The 20,884-nt window shown below is 48.9% G+C and overlaps 1 protein-coding gene across 5 annotated transcripts in view; it reads right to left on the minus strand.

Moving 5' to 3' along the window:
- The window catches only part of TLK2 (tousled like kinase 2), a 43,429-nt gene extending 30,504 nt beyond the window's left edge, over positions 1-12,925 (minus strand). Inside the window, exons 1-4 of one of the 5 annotated variants that reach the window (XM_037411006.1) lie at positions 12,652-12,925; positions 10,458-10,543; positions 8,543-8,608; positions 1,636-1,707 (exon numbers count right to left, since the gene is read on the minus strand). In XM_037411006.1, the coding sequence (XP_037266903.1) occupies positions 1,636-1,707; positions 8,543-8,608; positions 10,458-10,538 (219 nt within the window). In that variant the 5' untranslated portion in view covers positions 10,539-10,543; positions 12,652-12,925. Of the gene's footprint in view, positions 1-1,635; positions 1,708-8,542; positions 8,609-10,457; positions 10,547-12,651 lie in introns of all 5 variants that reach the window. The other 4 variants (XM_037411005.1, XM_037411008.1, XM_037411007.1 and 1 more) reach the window with 4 other exon arrangements.
- Between the last annotated feature and the right edge of the window lie 7,959 nt (positions 12,926-20,884).

Raw genomic sequence — 20,884 nt, forward strand, 5'->3', positions numbered from 1 at the left:
ACTGCACTAGAAGCAGCTTACAGAGGGTGCTGGCAAGAAAGATACCTTGTCATTTCCATCACCAACGTCATTTTAAAAACATCTCTTATCCCAAAGGGTCCCAAATAATTTCTGAGCTATATGCTTTACAATCGCTGCAGCCACCACTAAACTATAGCCTGGGGGCAGGAAGAAAACCACAGTGTGCAAAACACAACTCTGGGGGAGGGAAAGCCATGGCCAGAAAGTTTGTGGTAAACCTAAGTTTCATGCTCTTTGGAAACCAAAGTCTAAAGTACCCTGTTTCAAGATCTCTGCCAAAAGACTTGCACACAGTAAGCACAGAAATCAATCTACCTCCTTTAATAGGACAGAAAGGATAAAGCTGACACAGCCAGAATCTAAACCTGGCTGCATCCTCAGTGGATGCTGGACATCTACAGTCCCATGTTACCAGCTGGGCAGTCACCGACATGTTATTGTTTTGGTAAGAGGATGGAGGGGCTGCTAAGACAAAGGTAGCTATTGTGTCTGCAAAGGCTTTTTAAAATGAGGGGACTGAAAACTCCCTATCTAGAGACTTGCTGTACCAGCTCCTCTGTGTGTAAAAGTCAGTGACATAGCCTCCTCACTGCGTAGTGAAGAGCAACTCATGAACAGCGTTGGCGTGACTGTAACACCACAGGCTCCATTACAGCCTCCATGGAACTGTAAGCATATTAATGAGATGCAGTTTAAGTTGTTTTTCCATTCAAGTACTTACATAACAAAAATTACACACATTATCTGTTACAGACTGAAAAAGCAAGCAATGGTAGATGTGATTATGTCAGCTTGGTCAACTTAAATCACTCCACAGAAGTTCATAAAAAACCCCATGGAAAACAAGAATGAATACTCAAGTTTTCCACTACTAACTAAACTTATTTGTATGGAGTTTAAGAGACTGCATTCTTGAAAGACTTAGCTTCACCAGGCACCTCATATGAGTACTGCCATATAAGAGAGAGAAACAGCATCCAAAACTTACCTGATAACAGTGTGGAAAGTTCTTTAAATGCATAAGAAAGTGCATTTAAAATTGAGATTTTGCTTTATTAATGTGGAATTTTCAAGCAAAAACGTAACCCTACAATTCATTTTGCTGCTTTGGCAAGTGTTTTGAAATAGTTAATCCTAAGCAGTGAGATTAAACAGGGACAAAGCATTTATTTTCACCTCTCCACAATTCCACAGAGCGATTTGTAAAAATGCTCCACTTTGTACAGACTTCTGCAAATGCAGTATTTGATAGATAAGGCAAACTTTTCCATTAATGCTCTCTGGTTTTTTGTTTGGCCAAAACTGTATCCAAAACCAGCAGACAAATCACAATGCAGCTGAAAACAATTTCACAAGCTGAGCTCTACAAAGCTGTGTTTTTGGGGTTGGGTAAAATCTGCCTGCTATGGTAAGAAGCTTCAAGGAGGACTCTTTCACAGCACCGTCCAAAGACTGTAGGGTTAAGATGCAGACTAAATATAAATAGTTCCACTGGTCCCTTCCACACCCCAAACAAAGAACACTGTCACTCACTCTCACACAATTCCTTCTATGTTTCGAGTTCAGTCGTGTCCACCTTAAACCCGATTACCATGAGGATTTGTGCCAGCTTACCTCCAATTCTTTATCACTCAGAGAACCCACGCTGCACAAGCTCTGGTTGGAAGACTCACTATTTAATGGACCCTAGTGAAAAACAAGCAAAGACTGTTAGAAACAACTTCCATACAAGGCAGATACATCCTATCAAACATTGAATCTCTGGGCTAACTAGGCTGCTCTAAGTCATGTGGATACAGCAGCAGCACGGGTCAAATACCTAGACACATGATGGGGCACTAAAAACATCAGAAGTTGTTTGGACCAAAATGGAAGTTGGACTGCCAGTTGGACAGTCTTTTCTCAGTATACTGATCCAGCCTTTGCAATGATATTTCTGTATCAATTTATATCCCAACTGCTTTATTTAACCACATCCACAAAACAGCCAAGGCAGTATTCATAAAAGTTTAAGGCAACTGGTTCGAGGAACAAAACTTCTGATTGAGTAGCAGTAGTTCCAAGCTCAGCTCTTCAGGCAAGCATCTGCTTGACCCTGGACTAAGAATTCAGAGGCATCTTCCATCTGGCAAGGCAGCTATTACAGTTATCAGATGCTGGCAGTACCACTAATTTTTCTTTAAATGCGTAATTTTCATGCTTTTGTAAAGCACTAAAAAAAGCAAACAAGTCAAAGTTGTGTTAACAGCAGTACAACCAGCACCCATAAGACAATCCTTCCCACTGGGTTATTTTATGGACCCATGGCTGACCTGCCAACACAGCAATTGCTCCTACCAGGCTAAAGCACAAATACAAAAGGCTGAAATAGATTTACCAAAATAGCATCCAGGTACCCACAAAGTCTGCCTGCATCTTCGCAGGCTCTACTGGATACACGTGCATTTTTACGTATCCGAATAGTTTTTTAAATTATTTTTTTCTAAATCTGTACCAAAACTGGTTTTAAAAGGAAAGAAAAGTGAATCATGCAAAGTCACCGTGTTTTAGCCCAGCACTCTGACACAAAGGTATCCTCCTACAGATGTAACTTACGAAATCTAGACGAATTTGACAAAGATATAAAAACAAGATTCACAATTACTGATGGCATGTATTAACAAGAAGAATGACATGATAAAACGACCTCTCCATTAATAACTTGTGAGCATCTTTTCCCAAAGATTCATTCTATTTTAGCATTCTTATTTTTGCAGTAACCACTTCCCACCACCAATATCTCCCCAAGGCAAGTCCACTTCTCATTATATACTTGAGCAGAAGACTTATGTGAGGGGTCGGGGAGAAGCCTTAACACCACAAAGAAATCCCATAGCAGATCATTTGTTGAGGGGAGCAGCTCTCCTTTCCCTATTTGAGGCAAACACCACCACCAAATTAAACCTGTGATACAACCTAGCTATTACTAACCCAAATTTCCAAGCAGGTATTCACAGAAGGTAAAAGTTCTGTTTACCTTCTGTATTACACTGTGAATGTTAACTACCAAATTTGTTTTTCCTACAAGGACATGCTTAGTTGCTTCAACAACAACAACAAACAAAAACCCAAACCCACAAATCCCCATGTGAATAGCTCAGGAAACTACACATTTAGGATTCCCTTTTAAAAAGTGAATTACTATAAGAAAAACTGCAGATTTATACTCTAAGCCATACCATACGCTTTCAACTCGTCACACAAATAGCTCAAGACCACAAAGGTATTTCACCTCACCTGTTCTGTAACAGTTGCTTTTTAAACAAAGAGGCAAGCTTCCCACCACCCAACATAACAGCTCACAAGTCTCAGAGGTACAACTCTTGGTTATTCCAGAGGTTTATTCCATGGCCAACAGGACTTAACAGAAGTGCCAACACTAAACTTCGGTACATCCACATTGATAAAAAAAATATGGTATCCTATTGCAAGCAGTAATTTTGTCTTTTTGCAACTTCATCTTTTCACCCATGTAAAAAGCTTGTTTATAAACTGCACAAATGCAGTCCTTTAAAATCCTTCACTTCCTCCCTTGAATTCAAGCCCCAGCAGCACGTCTAAGACGTCAACCTTCTGTGCAAGCGCGAAAGCTTTATTAAGTGCAGGAGCATCTCCACAAATTAGCATTTGCTGGTCTCAGATGGACAGGGTGGGGTTCTGACATGATGAAGATGAAAGTGAAAGTCATTTCCACATTTGCTTAGATCTCGCTGCCTCCATTTTGCACATGGGTAGCAAATGACAGGAGCAGCTGCTCCCAAAATGCCATATTTGAGCTTTTCAGGAACACTGTGGTCGAAAGGTTACGTCAGTGGCTTACGAACAGCCAGCATTTCAGCAATGGACCTGTATTCTTGGGTCACCTGGAGAAATAAACTGATGAGGCTGCCCATAGTTAGAAATGATCCTAAGATTTTTTTTTCAGAAATACAAGTTTATCCTTTCCAGTACAAGAAATCCACTCAGTCTGCACCTGAATGCAAAGTTCTGGAATGCAAGCAGCTGGAAAAATGCCTAATACAAAATACACAATGTTTTTCTTACTTCCAGTACCACAACTACCTGTACTGACTATACCACATGGGAAATTTACGGCTCTAGCTGCTGGAATCAAACCCATTTTTTGCATCAACAAAAGAGCAGTTCAGTTCCGATCACAGATTCTTGAAGAGCAAAAAACCTATTTTCCCTTTACTTTAAAACTTCCTCTAGAAACTACACTTGCAAAATCATAAAATTGAACTCAACGCAGTAGCAGACAGGGTGAAAAGGAACTAACTACTTAGTTACAGAACCAGAAAAGAACAGCTTGTCAGCTGTCCACAAGTATCCAGCAAGTTTGCTGTCAGTGTATCGATACAGTGAACAAATGCAGAATTAATTCTTCATAGGCATGTTTTGACCCATTTCCACTGCATGAGCTTTCCTTTCGCTCGATTACCTCCTAGAGGGCCTTCCATTGACACTTCTCTTACAGTGCAGTATTGGGCCTATCTTACAGGCAAGGAGCTGAAGCGATGAACAAAAGTTCATGTCAAAGCTGGCATAAAACTCTTGTTTTGAGGTATTTCAGCTATGGAAACAAACTGTTCATTAGAATGTGCTGTACTCAAAGCACTGAAGATGCAATACCTCAGATATTTAAGGAACACGGCTGAGTTCTCGGCTGCACCTCTTCTCACATAGTTATGCGAGAAAAAGAAAAAAACAGCAAGTTTTCCCGATCGTCCAGCTCGGTATCTAGTTTCACACATAACCTCATGTTATCAACTGCTTACAGCAACAGGTTTAGACAATGGATGTGAGAAACCATACATCTGAGTCCCTCCCCCTCAACTAACAGTAAGTGAGTGTATGTATAAAAAACCCTTCAAATTTATGTTTTATCATTCCTGACTGTTTATATTTAACTCAGCAACTGACATTGGATAAATGTTCAGTACTTAATTTAGCATACCATTTCAAGTGGTCATGACACAAGAGGAATTAAAGGAACGAACCTGAATTTTGGGAAAGAAAACCCAAGTAAGCAATGGCAAAGAATACTAACATCAGAATATTGCCAGGGAAGTAGCAGTAGGGAATAATACACATGCAATAGTTTACACAGGAAGGGCTTATGAATTTTTTTCCAGAAGAAGTCATCTGCACTGGCATCTGGCTTTTCTAGCATCGACTACTTTGGGATAATACCGCACTTCTCTGATATCACTTCCAGCCCACTCATCCACTGTACCCTGTCAAGAGAATTGGTGATGGGGCTCAGCAAAAATTCAAAATACGTGGGTCATCTGAAATAAGCTAATAGTTTCTACAGTGTTTACCCAAATGACAAGCACAAGAACAGCACACACTTCCTCCTCCGCAAGGAATTTCTTTCCGAGATAAGCTGGCATGCTCTTTTCCCTTGTGATTCACCTATGAACTGTTGCTTCTAAGTCCGCGACCTACCTATGCACAACAAAACCTCCATGTTGAGAAGTGGATGCAACAGTAGCAGGCGCTTTCACGACTCCTACTCAAAGGCAAGAATTTAAAATCTGTCCACTCACACAAGCTGGTTAGTCATTTCTCCCTTCGCAAGAGCCCTGGAAAGGCCACAAATGAGGCACAACATCTGAAGTTTCAACAGAAGCAACTTAGCCTGATAATAGCTCCCCTCAGATCTTCCGTAACAAAGCTAGCCTGACTCAGATCGCCTTTACCTATCTCCCGTCCGAGTCTATCCGCCGCCTTGCATGACTCGTGCATTTCCCCAGCCTCTCCGAGCTCCCCAAAATGATCCCACAGGCCTGTCCACAAGTCTTACGTTGGGCAGTCTCCATTTTGTGCTCTCCAACTCCTCGTATTGAAAGGGAGCTCTAGGAATTCAAGCTGCTTAGCCAAAGTCTCCCATGTGGACTTACAGCAACACGCGTTGCAAAATTCTCTTGCTAACTAAATGGCAGAGTCATGCTTCATTACCTCAAGCCAAGGTAACCCCAGTTCTTCTCAATTCTGTAGCAAATCAAGAGATTTCAAAGTGAAAAAGTCAGTCCTTAGTTCCACTGCAAGTTAGTGATGACTCCACACAGTCTTACACCAAAACAAAATGGCTGAATGGTTTTCCACTGCTCTAGTCCAGTACTACTGTGTAAGACAGGTTTAATTAACATTTTCTTATCTTATTTCTTACCTTATTTCAAGCACATCTTGTATAAGAATTACAGACTACTTCTTAACTGGGCTTTTAGAAAAGCTCGGTATTATAGCCAATAACAAAATCCCCATATCACCCAGGTCTTTTTGCCTGGAGAAGTTAATCTACTATCAGATGTTCACAGGTAACCTCCACTATATCAGATGGATAAGCAGATCTGCAACAGGATTTGCTTGGCTTCCATATGTGTCAAGACTTCTCTCAGGTTGAAAAAAAAAAATAGTATTTTTATTTTACTCACAGCAAACTGGACAGAAGGGTCACACAATTCACCCTTAACCCTCAGTTCAGGGGCAGAAACAGAACTGAGATCTGACAACTATTCCTGGGCTCTAGCAGCCAGACAACACATTTTAAATAAGTAATCTTGTACACGGAAGCATCTAAACAATTTTCAAGTATCCAGCACAAAGTGCTGGCCCGTTCTGCAGTAGCTCAGTTTCAAAACTCTTAACTAGTTCTTCTCGTGGCACACGACACCTGTTAAGGACCATCATGATGCAGCACCACTTCCCTCCAAGGAAGATACGATTATTCTCAAACATGAATTCTCAACTTTGCAACATTTTTAGCACCAAAGTTACCAAGTAGACTACACAACTGGTAGCTACTGAACCAATCCAAGACCGCTACAGTGACAGAGAAAGGAAAAAACCCAAAATAATACAAGTAAATGCTGTTACGAGTAATTCTCTTTTTGGAGGTAGATGTTCTGCAGCATAAGTGACACTCTTGAGGTTATTTTCATTTCCCTCCTTATGACACTTCAGAGGGGGAGGAAAGGGAGCACTAGCCACCACCAAGACCAATACTTTTTTGATTCCAGCAGAGTCATCTGCATCTACAAGACTCCTGCAGCACGACAGGAAAGGTTACTCCCTCTAGAAATACTCCAGCCTTTTTAGTTCAGCTATACCAAAGTGGCACACACAACTTAGTTTGAAGATTTTCTAAAGACCAAACTTTCAGAAGGTATGCGTGCTGCTGTGATGATCCGCCCTGGTCAAGCCTGAGACAAGCCATGTGCAAATACGGATTCGCCCATCACAATTAACTCTTCCAATTCTTATCCAGGAAAAGTTTGTGGAAATGACACATCCTTTGGAGTTCACCCACCTGGTATCTTAAAAGGTAGCAACCGATCAGGGGAAGGGAGGCAGAGGATGAGAACAGACAAAATGAAACAATGTTATCTAGAGAAACAACTATATTTTGTCTTCTGAACCTACTGACCCAAGGATGCTGTTCGAGATGACTAGTCAGAACAATTCCTGAAGTGAATGCACTTAGATTTCCCCTAGTAAGTAAACATAAACAGGAGCTAAATAGGCAAGAATACTGGTAGGTGTCAGATAGTCATGTGTTAATTTAAGGACTTGCTTTGCGAATTTGGGGAAGAATGGCACTTTACCATATGGCAAGAATAGACATCTAAAGCATCACTGGCTTTTTGAAGCTATCTAGTGACCTGGATGAACCACATGAGTATAACAGTTGCCTAGAAACATTCCTTGCTCATAAATTTGACTTCATGTATTAACTCCAAGCTTCTAGAGAAATATATTCTCCAGTTACTAAGTAAGATAATTCATCACAGACTTGCAACAGAATTTTGAGGCATTTGGGACTGCAAATGACCTCGGCCATTGGGTTGTGCCTTCAGCTACCACAGGAGGTGACAGTGCACAGCTGTTTCCAAAACAGTTTAGGATTTCTGTCCTCTACTACTGTTACTGGAAAGCTCTTCCAGAATCCCATGACTCTGATGGCTAGAAGCTTTTTTCTAGTTTCCAGCCTAAAAATTTATTCTAGAACAGCTTAGTCTCATTCATTTCTCAGAAACACGTACAGCCACTCTTGACTTGCAAACACGGAGGGGAAGCGGGCTTTAAAGCTGCACTTGTATTATGGATGTAAACTAGCCCGTTAGTTTTATGCAGGACCAAAATATATCCTGTATTTTTAAACATAAAAGAAACCTAACCAAACACACTAAGCGATACACCCAGTCGGTGGAAGGCAGGAAGCTCAGTTACAACTGCCTGCTGCCTTCACCCAATAGGAGAGCATCTAAGATGACATTTCTTCCTTTTATGCAATAAACAGCAACAGAATACCTTCCATCCCAGGAGGATGTGCCAGTCCCGGTCCCACTAGATGGCACTAACTTACTCTACGTAGCCTTCCTTAAACATTTAACTGGAGAGAGCTAAAAACCTTAGTTGAACCACACAAATTGTATCACAGCTTTCCCAATATATTCCTTTTAAGACAATGACCTACCAATGCCAGTGCGGAGCATGACGGACGGAGACTTGGGGGGGTAGGGAGGGAATTTGAAGCACCAACCTGGGAGGGAATGTAGTATCTGAGATTAATATTGCAACCAAGATTTGCTGCAACATAGTAGAGTCATGCTAATTCATATCAATGGTTGGCTGATCTACTGCAGATTAGCAAGTATGCAAGTAAATAAATATATATCGGTTGAAAAGTGTAACGCACTTGAACAGTTTACTGACTAGTACAAAGTAAAACACTATACTGCATAACAACAGGTTAAAATAAAATTCAGTAACAGAACAGCTTTGCCCAAAGCAAAGCCTCCAAGAAATGAGGCTTTTTTACATGGATATGCTTTAGAAACAGAAATGGGTTTTCAATATTCACCGGTACAGAGTAAGGGCATGTACTTTCTGCTCCAAACATACTGAAAACATAATTAAGACTTGCTTTCCTGTATCTTTCAAAGGTTATTCCTTTAAAAGGAATGGTTCCTAGTATCATTTGTGAGTATTGAGTACGTTGGCACTGTCATAAAGTAACGACAGCACCTACACTTCTAAGCCTTAGCTAATCTAGAAAGTTGTTTGGCTTTATCTATACCGGCACAGCTAAAGACACTAAAGTGACATACACGGGGCTGGGGGGGAAGAGGTAAGAAACAGATGAAAAGAGTACATAAAAGTTGTAATGTTTTATAAAACAAGTTTTTCAAGATTGTAAATACATTATGCACCATAAACTTTTATGCTAGTAAAAACCTTAAAAGTCTTAAGAGTGGGGGAAAAAGATCAACCCCCCCCTACACTCTTACTTCAATAACCGAAATTGTTACGCCACAACAACTTCTAGTGTTAATCTTCCTTACTACACTACCTTACAGCTAAACATTTTACTTACTCACGCTCCCTTCTGAGACTTAAGCTTGTTTGAGTCCTGACTGAAGTACAGGTCAGAAAGAAAAGCATGAACTCAAACAAAACCCTCTTTCCAAGTGCTGATGTGGTCTGAATTTTCCCAAGAAATACAGCATCTACAAAGTCTCTTCTCAAAATAATCCTAAGAGGTTTTTGAAAATTACCTAGCAACGATACGTTGTTTTATCATCTACCCTTATGTTGTCCAAAACTCAGTATCTTCCTCAAAAGTAAACTCCTTCTCACTGACCTAGTTTAAGATGAGTTCTGCCACCATTTCATTGCTCAGAGAGACTATCTATTAACACTACCAACATCATCTGGAGAACTTACAAGTTAATGCTAGTATATCAAGCAACCACACAATGTTCTTATTTAAGTGCCTTACTCAAGAAAAGCAGCTACTGAACAGTCATGAAGTTGTGCATGAGGACAAAGATGGGATTTTACTAGCAGGTTGTGGATCGCAGGTATAGGAGAGCTTACCTTCAAATACTTTTTGCGTGTGTGTTCTATGCAACCAAGTATACAATTTTGGCATACTGCACCCACAAAGAACTGAACAAATTCCTAAATATATTAAGTCTCTGGTTACTTGTTGTATCAAACACAGTAAACTCGAAACTCTGTCTAACAAGTGGCCAAATTCAGTTCACAAATGCATTCTTGGAGAAAGAAAGAGACAGATGAGATTCCCACTTCCAAAGACAAAGTTGTCACAGGCTTTTTTGGGGTGTACAAGCTGCCTTAAGATGGAGCCACTCCTAAGAACTTAATTAGAACCCAAAATCTTCTGTATAGCAAACCATCTGCTCATAGAGATCCCATTTTCATTCCTCTTAAACATACTTCAAGCAAATTAGCAATCAAAACACAACTACTGATACAAAAAATATTCTGCTAGCAAAGCAAAATTATCAATGTAGAAATTAAAAAACCAAAGTGCAGTGCAAGATGGACAAGCAGTCATGCCTGTTACCAAAGGTACGTACACTCACCTTAGCAACCCCGACTCCAGTGAACCTGGCCTCCAGTAGTTCCTGCCTTCGTGGGTCCAGGCTATGCAGTTCTTCCATCATTTCTGCTGCTACGGGAGAACAACACTCAGATTATGCAATGCAAGGAAAGGAGAGAGATTTAATATTCCGCGCCACTGACGAGACTCAAAAGTGCCTGTTCTGCAGCATAACCATGTAGAAAGCGTTTTCCTGCAAGAGAAATGCAACGCTACCATGCAATACTGACAAGACTTTGCCACCATATTACTGTTCTTAAACCGTAACCCTGCTGGAGAGTTTCCTCTTCTATCTGTTGTACCAGCCATTTCAAGATCTCTAAATCCAAGAAACCAATTATGTCACATTCTCCCACTGGATGCTTTATTAAAAGGAAAACATGGGACCAGAGTGTTATGACTAAAAGCTTCAGAGCTTTTCATCCGTGCTGCATGACTAGGAGGAAGAAAAAGAAAAAAAAAAAAAAAAATAGCGCAACATTCTTCACCCCATAATTTATTTTTGGCCAATCCTGGAAACACTAGATCTCCCTGAACTCCAGATTTCACCATCAGCAGCTTTGGTTTTTCCAAGCCCAGAAAGGAATTATAAAAAGAAAATAACACTCATTTAAACCTTTCCCTTTATAAAGGTTTGGATACCTTTACTGTAACAGCCGCTTCTGTATACTGGATGTACCCTGAGGTACCTCTTGGCAATCCAACACAAGGGATGCTGTTATTTGAAGGGTTAATGATCCCCCCTCCCCCCCCCCCGACCTAGCATAGTTGTGTAAACAGGTTAAAAATCAGGAAATACACAATTCAAATACTGAACTGCAAAAAAATGGGACAAATTTCAATGTTCATTATAACTGTGAATCACATCTTCCCAACTGCACCAATCAAGTTCTTTTCCAGAAATGTCTGTTCCAGTTTCATTTTCTGGACTGGGGGGGGGGGGGGGGGAATTAAAAAAAAAAAAAAGAAGACAAGACAGAAGATAAAGATTTGCTGTATAAAGAGCATATGCGATGAGGAAAGTTCTTGAAGGGCAGCAAGTGCCCTCTAGAATAGGCAGTATACAATTGTTCCTTTTATTAACTGTCCATTTTGTCCCTGCCGTTTCCTCCAAATGCTGCAGATCTAAGTTACAGGGGGCAAAGTGAATCCATCCGGGGGCATTTCCAACGGCTCTCCCAGATCTGTAACAAGCCTCAGAAACTAGTGGGATACTAAAATGTGGTCATTAGAGAACCCCATTCCTACCATGGGCTTTAAAACCCCAACAAAGCTATCAGCCTAGTTTTTCAAAACAGGAAATCTGTGCACTGAGGAAAATGACAGAACAAGCCACGAAGGCAAAGATGTTAAAGTCCTCCCAGGTCTCCCCCTCATGATGAGGCACAGGGCGACCATCGGCGAGGGGATGGCATCCCCACGCCGGGATGCTGCTCTGGGGAAGGGACTGCCACAAGTTCCCGAGCCTCCCCCGCCCCAGGGCCGACCTCCCCCCGGGGCCTGGGCACTGCTCCCCCCCCCCCCCCGTTGCCCCATCCCTCCCGGAGGGGATGGCATTCCCTGCCTGCCCTCCCGAATGCTTGGCGGGGGGCTCGTCAGCACCTCTCTGCCACCCTCCCGCCCCGCTCGGGAAACAGAGGCAGGCGTTCGAAAAGCAGCCGGTGAGTGAGCAGCCTTGCCCCGCCGCCAGCTGCTGCACCGCCTCGGCCTGCCTCCTCCTCCCCTGCACCCCAGGCAGCACCGCCTCAACTCCCAGGCCGGGGATCCACAGGCCGTGCCCACCCCGTCACCTCCCCCGCCGGCCAGGGCCTCCGCGCCCCCCCGGGCCGGGCCGGGCCACCCCCTGGCCCTGCTCTTACCCCCCGCCCGCCGCGGCTGCGGGCCCGCGGGGCCTGCGCTGCGCCCTGCCCCGGCCACCGCGGCCCAGGCCTCGCTCCTGCCGCCTCGGGGCACAGGCCTCGGGCCCTTCCGCCGTGACCCCGGCCCGGCCCCACCGCCAGCGCCGGGCAGCCCCTCGCAACCGCCGCCCCCCGCCTCCAGCGCGACCCGGGGGCGCTGCCCAGCCGCCCCCCCAACCCCCGGCCCCGCCGCCCCCAGGGCGGGCTCGGGCCCGGCGCCGGGCGGGCAGGCGGAGGGGGTCCCCCCGCGCTTTCCCCGCCGCCCCCGGGCTCTCTCACCTGGCGCTGCCGCCGCTGCTGCTCCTGCCGCCGCCCCGCCGCTCCTCTCCCCTCCTGCCCGGGCCCAGCGCTCCCCGGGCACCGCTCGGATCCCGCCGCCGCCGGGGGCAGGAGCAGGAGGAGGAGGAGGAGGAGGAGGGAGGGAACCTGCTGCGGCGGCGGCAGCGGCGGCACGGGCGGGAGGGGGAGGCCAGGGGCGGCTCCGCGGCCTCTCGTGAGCCAGGCGCCGCCGCCGCTGCGGGCACCCGGGCTCCACGCGGGGAAGGGCGGAGGGGAGGGGGGCGGCGGCAGCGGGGGGGGGTGGGGGGGGGAAGGTGGGGGCTCGCCCCTCGCCGGCTGCGGGGCGGGGAAGGAGACGGGGCGGGTGTGGGGGAGCGGGAAGGGATGGCTAGGCCGCGGATCCCCGGCCTCGCGTAAGAAACCTCGCCCGGCCGGGGTGCGCGCAGGCCGGCGGCGGCCGCAAGGCCTCGCGGCAGGACAAAGGCCCGAGGGAGGTCTCGGCGAGCGGCGGCGCCCGGGCAGGTGGGGAGGGCGAGTGGAGGGTGGGGGGGGCACCGGGGCTGCGGGGACCCCTTCGCTTCCCGGGGGGGGCGCGGCGGGGCGCGGGCAGGTGCCGGGGCCGGTGCTCGCCCCCTCCCCGCGGCGCTGGGCCCGGCCCGGCCCGGCCCGGCTCGATTGGTGCACACACACTAGTGAAAGCGCGCGGCGTCTCGCGAGATTTGCACGGCGGCGAGAGGGCGGGGGAGGGGCGGGCAGGGCAGGTCAGCGCGGGGGGGGGGGAAGGGGGAGGTCAGCGGGGGCGGGGCATGGGGGGCGGGGCCTGCTCCGAGGGGTAGAGGGAGGGGCCGGGCTGGGGGGGCAGCAGGTACTGGGGGGGGGGTCGGGGGGTCGGTAGGCCCTGGGGGGACAGGGCAGGCGTGGGGGGGGCGGGGCAGGCCTGAGGGGGGGGCAGAGGGCAGGCGGGGGGGGGGGCAGTAGGCCCTGGGGGTCAGGGCAGGCCTGGGGGGGACACAGGGCAGGCCTGGGGGGCGGGCAGGGCAGGCTTAGAGGGGGGACATAGGGCAGGTCGAGGGGGGGTCAGAGGGCAGGCCGGGGGGGTAGACCCGGGGATCAGGGCAGGTCTGGGGGGACAGGGCAGGCCTCAGTGGGGGGTACACACACGGTAGGCCCCGGGGGCCAGGGCACACCTCGGGGGGGGGGGGGACACAGGACGGGGACAGGAGAGGGTCAGAGTGGACCCCGGGGTCGGAATGCTGGGGTGGGGGGTGGGGGTGCTGGGGGGGTGAGGGGGCAGCAGGCAGAAGGTCAGATCCACCCTCAGGATGCAGACAGGGCTGGGGGTCAGGGCTGGGGGGGGGCCGGGCTGGAAGCACAAGGGGGAATCGGGGCGGGCTGGGGGGCATTTCCCCCTCAGGGGAGCAGAGGTTGACCTGCACCCCTGGAGGTGTCCCCAGAGCGGGGTGCAGGGGGGTGCCCCCACACCCCCTCCAGTTCTTCACCCCCTCTCCAGGCCTCTGTCTTCCACAGCCAGACGGATCCTCGCTTCCCAAACCGCCCTCATCCCCTGGGGGGGGGCTGTGCAAGGGCACCCTGGTGCCCCCCAACACACTATCCTGCTGTCCCTGTCCCCCTGGGGAGTGCCAACCCCCCCTCCCCCAGGAAAGGGTCTGGCTGTGCTCCCCCCCTCATTTGGGGGGGGGATGTGATCAAATACAAGTATCACATGTGAACCCAACCCCGGGCACCCCAGCAGCCCCCTGGGACCCGCTCTCAGCCCTTTGCTGCAACACTCGGGGGGCGGGGGGTGTAAAAAAATTAAAATAATAAAAAGACGGGCTGGTGCTGGCGGCAAAGAGCGCTCCCATGGCTGCTCATCCCACGACCCGCTTGGCTTAGGGCTGGATCCGCTTTGTGAAACGCAGCTGGGGGGGCGAGGGGGGCACCGGGGCTGGTTGGGAAGTGGCCGGGCCTGTCCGAGGGGCGGCAGGCGCGGATTAGCCATGGCAGCCGTGCTTCCCGCCGCTCTTCTGGAGGATTCGCCCGGGCCCGGAATGCCGAGGGGCGCCCGTCACCCCCGATCCACCGATGCCGATTTATGACCGAACTGGAACCTACCAGTTTGGCAAACGCTGGGATGTGGAGAAGAGCTGGCGGAGCATCACGGAAAAAAACGCTCTCGCAAGGCAACGGGGAGGGGGGCGGGGGGGGGGGGGAGTCGCATTATTTAAAAATTGTTGATTTATCATACATCGAGCCTGGCGTTCCTGGTGAAGTTACTGTTGCAAATGGCTCTCGCAGCGCCTGCCTGCTCTCGCAAGCTGCGTTTCCTGTGCTTTAATCTGGGTTTTTTTCGGTAAAAGAGCCGCTCCAGTTTCAGCTCCTGCTCCGTGAGTCACATTTTCAGCACGACCAGCAGCAGGATTTTGTAAAATAAATAAATAAAGAGCGTTTTGTGTGTGTGTTGTGGTTTGTTTTTTTGGGGTTTTTTTGTGTTGTTTTTTTTTTTTTAAATAATAAAAAGGAAAAAAAATCTAGAGTAAATATTCCATCAGCTGGTAAACTAATCATAGCCATTTAGGGGAGCGCTAATTAGTACCATTTGCAGTTAACATTGTTCAGGGAGGTATAAATTTCATTTGTGTGTTTGTTTGATTTTGGGTGGAGGGAGGAGAGGATCTGGAGCCGTTACACCCAACGAAGGGACCGACTTCCCGTACCCTTCGGCTCTGCCGGACCCCCGCCACTGCCCCTCGGGATGCCGCCGACTGGAAGGGGAGCAGTTCCCCCTCTCAGAGCGCTGGCCAGGGGTTGGGCACCAGTAACACCACACCTACGGCAAACCAGGCACCAGTAACACCTATGGTGCTGCCCCCCACCTTTGTGTTTTCGGGGTGATGGGGGTTGCTTTGATCTAATTTTTCCCGTGCTTTTTGGAGCGACCCTGGCGAGGCTCTTCCTGCTCTCCCCCGCACTGCTGGGCATGGCATTGCCGGGGATCGCGTCAGCAGGGATCGCATCGCCATCAATCTTCTCGTGTAGGCTACCAGACAAGCCCGCGGGGCTACCATTTCCCAATGGTGGTTTGCTCGCTATCGTTTCCACCGAAGTCGGACAGATCCGCCACCCTGCCCTCCTTCCCTCTGGCAGCACCGGGAGCCAGTGGCCTCCTGGAGGACTTACCGCAGACAGGAATGTCGCCCAACAGACATCCCGCGACACACTGGCAAGCCATGGGCTTGACGGAGGACCCGCGGTTGCGGCCCTGGGTCAGGCTGGAGCAGGGTGGTGACTTCCAACAAGGCAGCCAATGCCCTGAGGTGGCACCATCCTCTCCTTGTGCCGTGCCCCTCTCCCTGCCCCATGTTCCCTGCCTTCCGCAAAACAGCTGGGCTTTCTCTTCTCAGGGTGGTTTCGGGGATGGAGCACGTCCCCTGCGGGCATGCACCCCGCAGCGCATTTTGGGGCAGCTCTGGTGGCTTGCTGCCTGAGGGCCCCACGGGCTCAGCTCTGCTCCCGGATTATCAGCAAGCTGCAAGTGCTCCCAAACCCCTTCCTCCTAGCCTTGGCGAGTCGCATCCGTCCCTACCACTCTGCTGCAGACCCAGCGGCCGTCCCTTCTGCCTTCATCCTCCAAAGAGCGGCTCAGAGCAATGCTTTCAGCTGCAGTTTCCTTCCCAAGATGCCAAAATAGCAGCTCAGACAGGACACGGCAGCTCATCTTTCTGCGGCACGGGGTGGGGGAAGGAATCAACAAGTTGCAGCTGTATTTCTGGCCATAAGCAGAAATTTTGGAGTAGCCTTTAAGGGTAGCACATGCTGTCAGCGGAGTGCCAGATAGCTACAAAGGGATTTTAGACAAGTTTGTCAGGGAGCCCGGGTAGGAAGCAAGTTACTGGACCGATTTCCCAGCTCAGATGAGCCTGTAAGTCAGCGACCTCAGAGTTTTTTCCTCCTACACTCCACCAGGACGCTGCTTTGAGCAGGGATGCGCCATCCATCCCAGCCTGGTACAGTGCTTCTTACTGTGCTGTGCCAGTGCACCCGAGACCAGGCTCCCGAACAGCCGTGGTGTCTAAGGTAAAAATCTATTTATCCGTGATCAGACATAGTACACTTGGACGTTTTTTCATGGCATTGTCTCCCGTGGGAGCTGATCCCACAGGTTGGGCTCAGCAGAGAAGTGGTGGACTGTTGTTTGTTTTGTTTTTCTTAAAAAAAAAATTCTGTTTTCTAAATAAGAAAAGTCCACTTACTGGAATGTGCTTCTGGCAAGAAAAGGTGAGTTTGTGTTTCTGTTTTTGCAGGGAAAGGTTTCCTAATTCAAAGTGGCTGGAATATGTAAATATTTAATCATTTTGTATCGGAAAATTCTGGATTCAATTAAAAATTCTAATGTCAACTTTTCAGATACTACCTCTCTCTAAGCCTGTAAAGCATCAAAACCTAAACCATGCTTAAGGTTAGGAAACCAAAATTCTGTTGATCTCAACTTGATTTTCCCCATAGTATTTCAGTTTGTGAACGGTTCCAGCATGTTCGACTTTCTGGCCCAGCAAGAGAAGCGAGTGTTTGGATCTCCAGGAATCCTGGTGCAGGTAAACTTCTCCTTCCAACCCACACTTGAGTGCGGACACAGGAAAACTGTCCTGCTTTCCTCCTTTTGCATTAACTTCCTAAGAGTTCCCGAGCTCTCGTGCTTTTGGAGGAGCTGGTTTGAGAGCTGGCGACGAGGTGGCTATGAGCAATGCGCTACGTACATGGCTGACCAAAAATTATCTCATTCATGGGGGTAAGCCAACCCTCCTACACCATCGTCGTGCCAGGTTCCTCCCGTACAGCATCCTGCTCTCCAGGTCTGCCATCAGCCAGTGTTAATGCTTCCTATTACATCCCCCGTGGCAGCTCTCATCTCCTTGCATCGGTCTCCTTGGATGTCAGCAGTATCCTTGGCATGCTGCGCTTCTATCATGTTTTGAAGAACTACTCGGCTGCTGCAGCCATTTTCTTTGTCACAAATTCGATTTGAGCAGCTCCGGCAGCTCCCCTCCAGCTAGCACGGCGTGAGTAGCAAAAGAAGGGCAAACCCCTGCCTTCGCATCACGGCTTCACTGCTAACACATGTCCGATTTGACTAAAATTTGCTAAGATCTTATAGATATTTTAACATAGCGTGTAACAAGTTCCTTCTGTCTTGAATTCTGAGAAGATAAAATACCAGAAGACAAGCTCCTGATCTTTTTGATGTGATTTTGGTGACTTTCCTTTGCCTCTGCTTTCCAGGCTTGTGAAATACTCTAACCATTTTTTTCCTGGAGTTTCTGTGCTGCCATGAGGTCTAGAAATGCACTGACATAACGTAACACATACACTAAAGAGAGCAGAGATTCCTCTGTCGTGGCAGGATACTGGGGGCTTGGGACTGGACTAAAGCACCAAAGTAAGAGCTGGCATCAGTGATCTCAAACCCAAACATTTTACAGCCACCGTGGGGGAAAAAAAAACCCAACAACAAAAACAAACCCAAAAAACCCTCCAGAGCAAGAGTTCAGCACTCAACAGGTTTCTTAAGGTTTTAGCACTGAGGGGTGACCTCATCTCTCGCCATCACATCCAGAAGAGGCAGCCCCTGTCTGCAGAGCAGCTTCTGTCACACCTAAGTCATGAGTTGCAAGATCTTTCTAGACTTGGGGCATTCAAAACATTTGCCCTTGTGTGGATTCCCCAGCATCTGGTAAGGGCAGGGCTCCAGGCACAGCCCTTCCCTCACCAGGAACATTAAAAGGGTCTCTCCTTATTTTCATTAGACGGGGAGAAAGCTGGTATCTCAGCTGCCCAAAGACAACATGCCATCACCTGATTCCTTCCCGAGGCCATTCCGAGAGCCTCCACCCTCCCACACAATGGAGTTTATCTCCGAGGTTGTTCCTGCCCCTCCCTCTGTCTACACCTTCAGGTATCCCATTAGGGAGGCTTTGATACCCAAACCCAGTAGGAAAGCATCCAGGTCCCTCAGCCTCCAGGAGGCCAGCGCAGCCTCAGCACAGTGCCCTGCTCCCCGCAGCACGTGTCCTGCCTGCCACCACACGGGTACCTGCACCCCTGCGGCCACCACTGCCCCGCCGAGGGGAACCAAACCTCGCAGGCAGGAAAGGAACACCTCTGCCATCGCGCCCGCTCTGCCCAAAGCACATGGTACCAGCAAGACCCACTGGTTTTCCTTCTGCATGCACCTCAAAGATGCGATTCTCCTTTATGTGCCAGCAAGTCCTTCCCTGTCCTCACTACCAGCTTCCCAGAATACCAGAAGGTATAATTCTCGGCAGGATTTGCCCCCTGCTTCTCTTCCTCCTGCATGAAACGGGCATAATAACATCCCACCTTACAGGGCTTTTGAAAGCCTCAATTAAATAAACTGCTCTGAGATTTGTGTAAGAGGAAAATTAAATCAGCATCCCATTGTAAAGCTAGAGTTACTGCATGCCTCTCTGTGCAAGTATGTTCAACCCCTGTGTGAACGTCTGTAAATACATACCAACCTTCACAACAAGGCTCGCCTCAGTAGGGAAGAAGTCACCTGAAGTGGAGGAAAAGCCAGCTTTAGTTTTCCACACGACCTTGATCGACCTCTTTACATCCACCCTTGGCAGTCAATGTGGAAAAAACAATGTGCAGCTGTGCAATTACAAGCAGTAGCACAGTGTATCTGCCTAGGTGGTGCTCCCCAGAGGAGGGGGACCACAGAGGAGGGAGCAGAGAGGGATATCTGCCCCTTTTCTTTCTAAACGCGGAAAGCCACATCCCGTGCCCCTGGAGCAGGGGGGCAGGGTACCTCTCCCCTTACGGCCATAGAGCAGATCCCGCAGCGTTCCCCACGTGCACTACAGCGGTGTGAGCCTGGCCTCTGCCACCTGGGACTGGAAACAGCAGCATCCCACTTCACAGGAGCTGAAAGAAAGTTTCAGAGGTCAAAGGACTGGCTGTGAGCCCCCAGAACTCCCCACTCCCCAAATAACACAAGAAGGCAAGAGCTGCAAGGGTCCTTTGGACTACAGAACATTAAACCAACCTGAATACAGCAGTCGTGCTCACACTCCAAATTCAAGCTGCTGTTCACACACTGTGCTGGTGCTTACAGTGAAGACTCTTCGGGGTTCTGTGGTACCAGGGAGCACGGTTTAGAGCAGCAGGGTCCCAGCCCCATCAGGATGTTCCTCCTTCCTGGAAACAGCCATGGACCAACAGCCTGGGAGCTCCAGGCAGGTGCTGACACAACAGACTTGCTAGTGGTCTTTGCATCGATGCTTTCTGGCCCCAGCCAGCTCCTGTTCATCCAGTTGTGGGTCAAAGACCATATTTTCAAGAGTAAAACCCTTCACTGGCACAACATCTCCTGTTGCACCGTACAGCCTGTGGGCAGGAGGTGAAAGCAGAGGCACACGTGGCTCAGCTGCTCTTGCTTCTCCCTGTATGCATTCCAGCCGAGGCACCAGGTCTGGCTTGTGCTCTCCCTGACAAAAGCAGCCGCATCCCACCTACTGCATCCCACCTAGCGCAGCCCACCTACTGCATCTCACCTACTGCATCTCACCTACTGCATCCCACCTACTGCATCTCACCTACTGCATCCCACCTACTGCATCCCACCTACTGCATCCCACCTACTGCATCCCATCTAGCGCATCCCATCTAGTGCATCCCATCTAGCGCATCCCACCTATCGCAGCCCACCTACTGCATCTCACCTACTGCATCCCACCTAGCACATCCCACCTGCTGCATCCCGCCAAGCACATCCCACCTGCTGCATCCCACCAAGCACATCCCACCTGCTGCATCCCACCAAGCGCATCCCACCTGCTGCATCCCACCAAGCGCATCCCACCTAGCACATCCCACTGAGCTCCGATCAGCACCCACTGCTGCCCACACAGGGCATCTCCTCCCCGTGTCCCACCTTCTTGGCAGTACAAGCTCCCGTTAAGCGAGGCACTCGTGCACAGGAATGTAAAGCACAGAGCTGCCAATTCCTTTCCGTCTAAACCCCCTTGCTTCACAGGAGAGTCCTCCAAAAACCTCCTCCCTCCTCCTCGCTTTTCTAGTGATTTCTGTCTTGCCCTGAAAACATAGATGACAACACTGTCACCATCAGAATCCCACAGACGCTGTACAAACAGACGTTTGCCTGGGACAGGCCCATGTCAAGGCAGATGAACAGCTACAACAGCAAACATCA

The sequence above is a fragment of the Falco rusticolus genome, chromosome 18, assembly GCF_015220075.1.
Source record: "Falco rusticolus isolate bFalRus1 chromosome 18, bFalRus1.pri, whole genome shotgun sequence".
Classification (NCBI taxonomy): domain Eukaryota; kingdom Metazoa; phylum Chordata; class Aves; order Falconiformes; family Falconidae; genus Falco; species Falco rusticolus.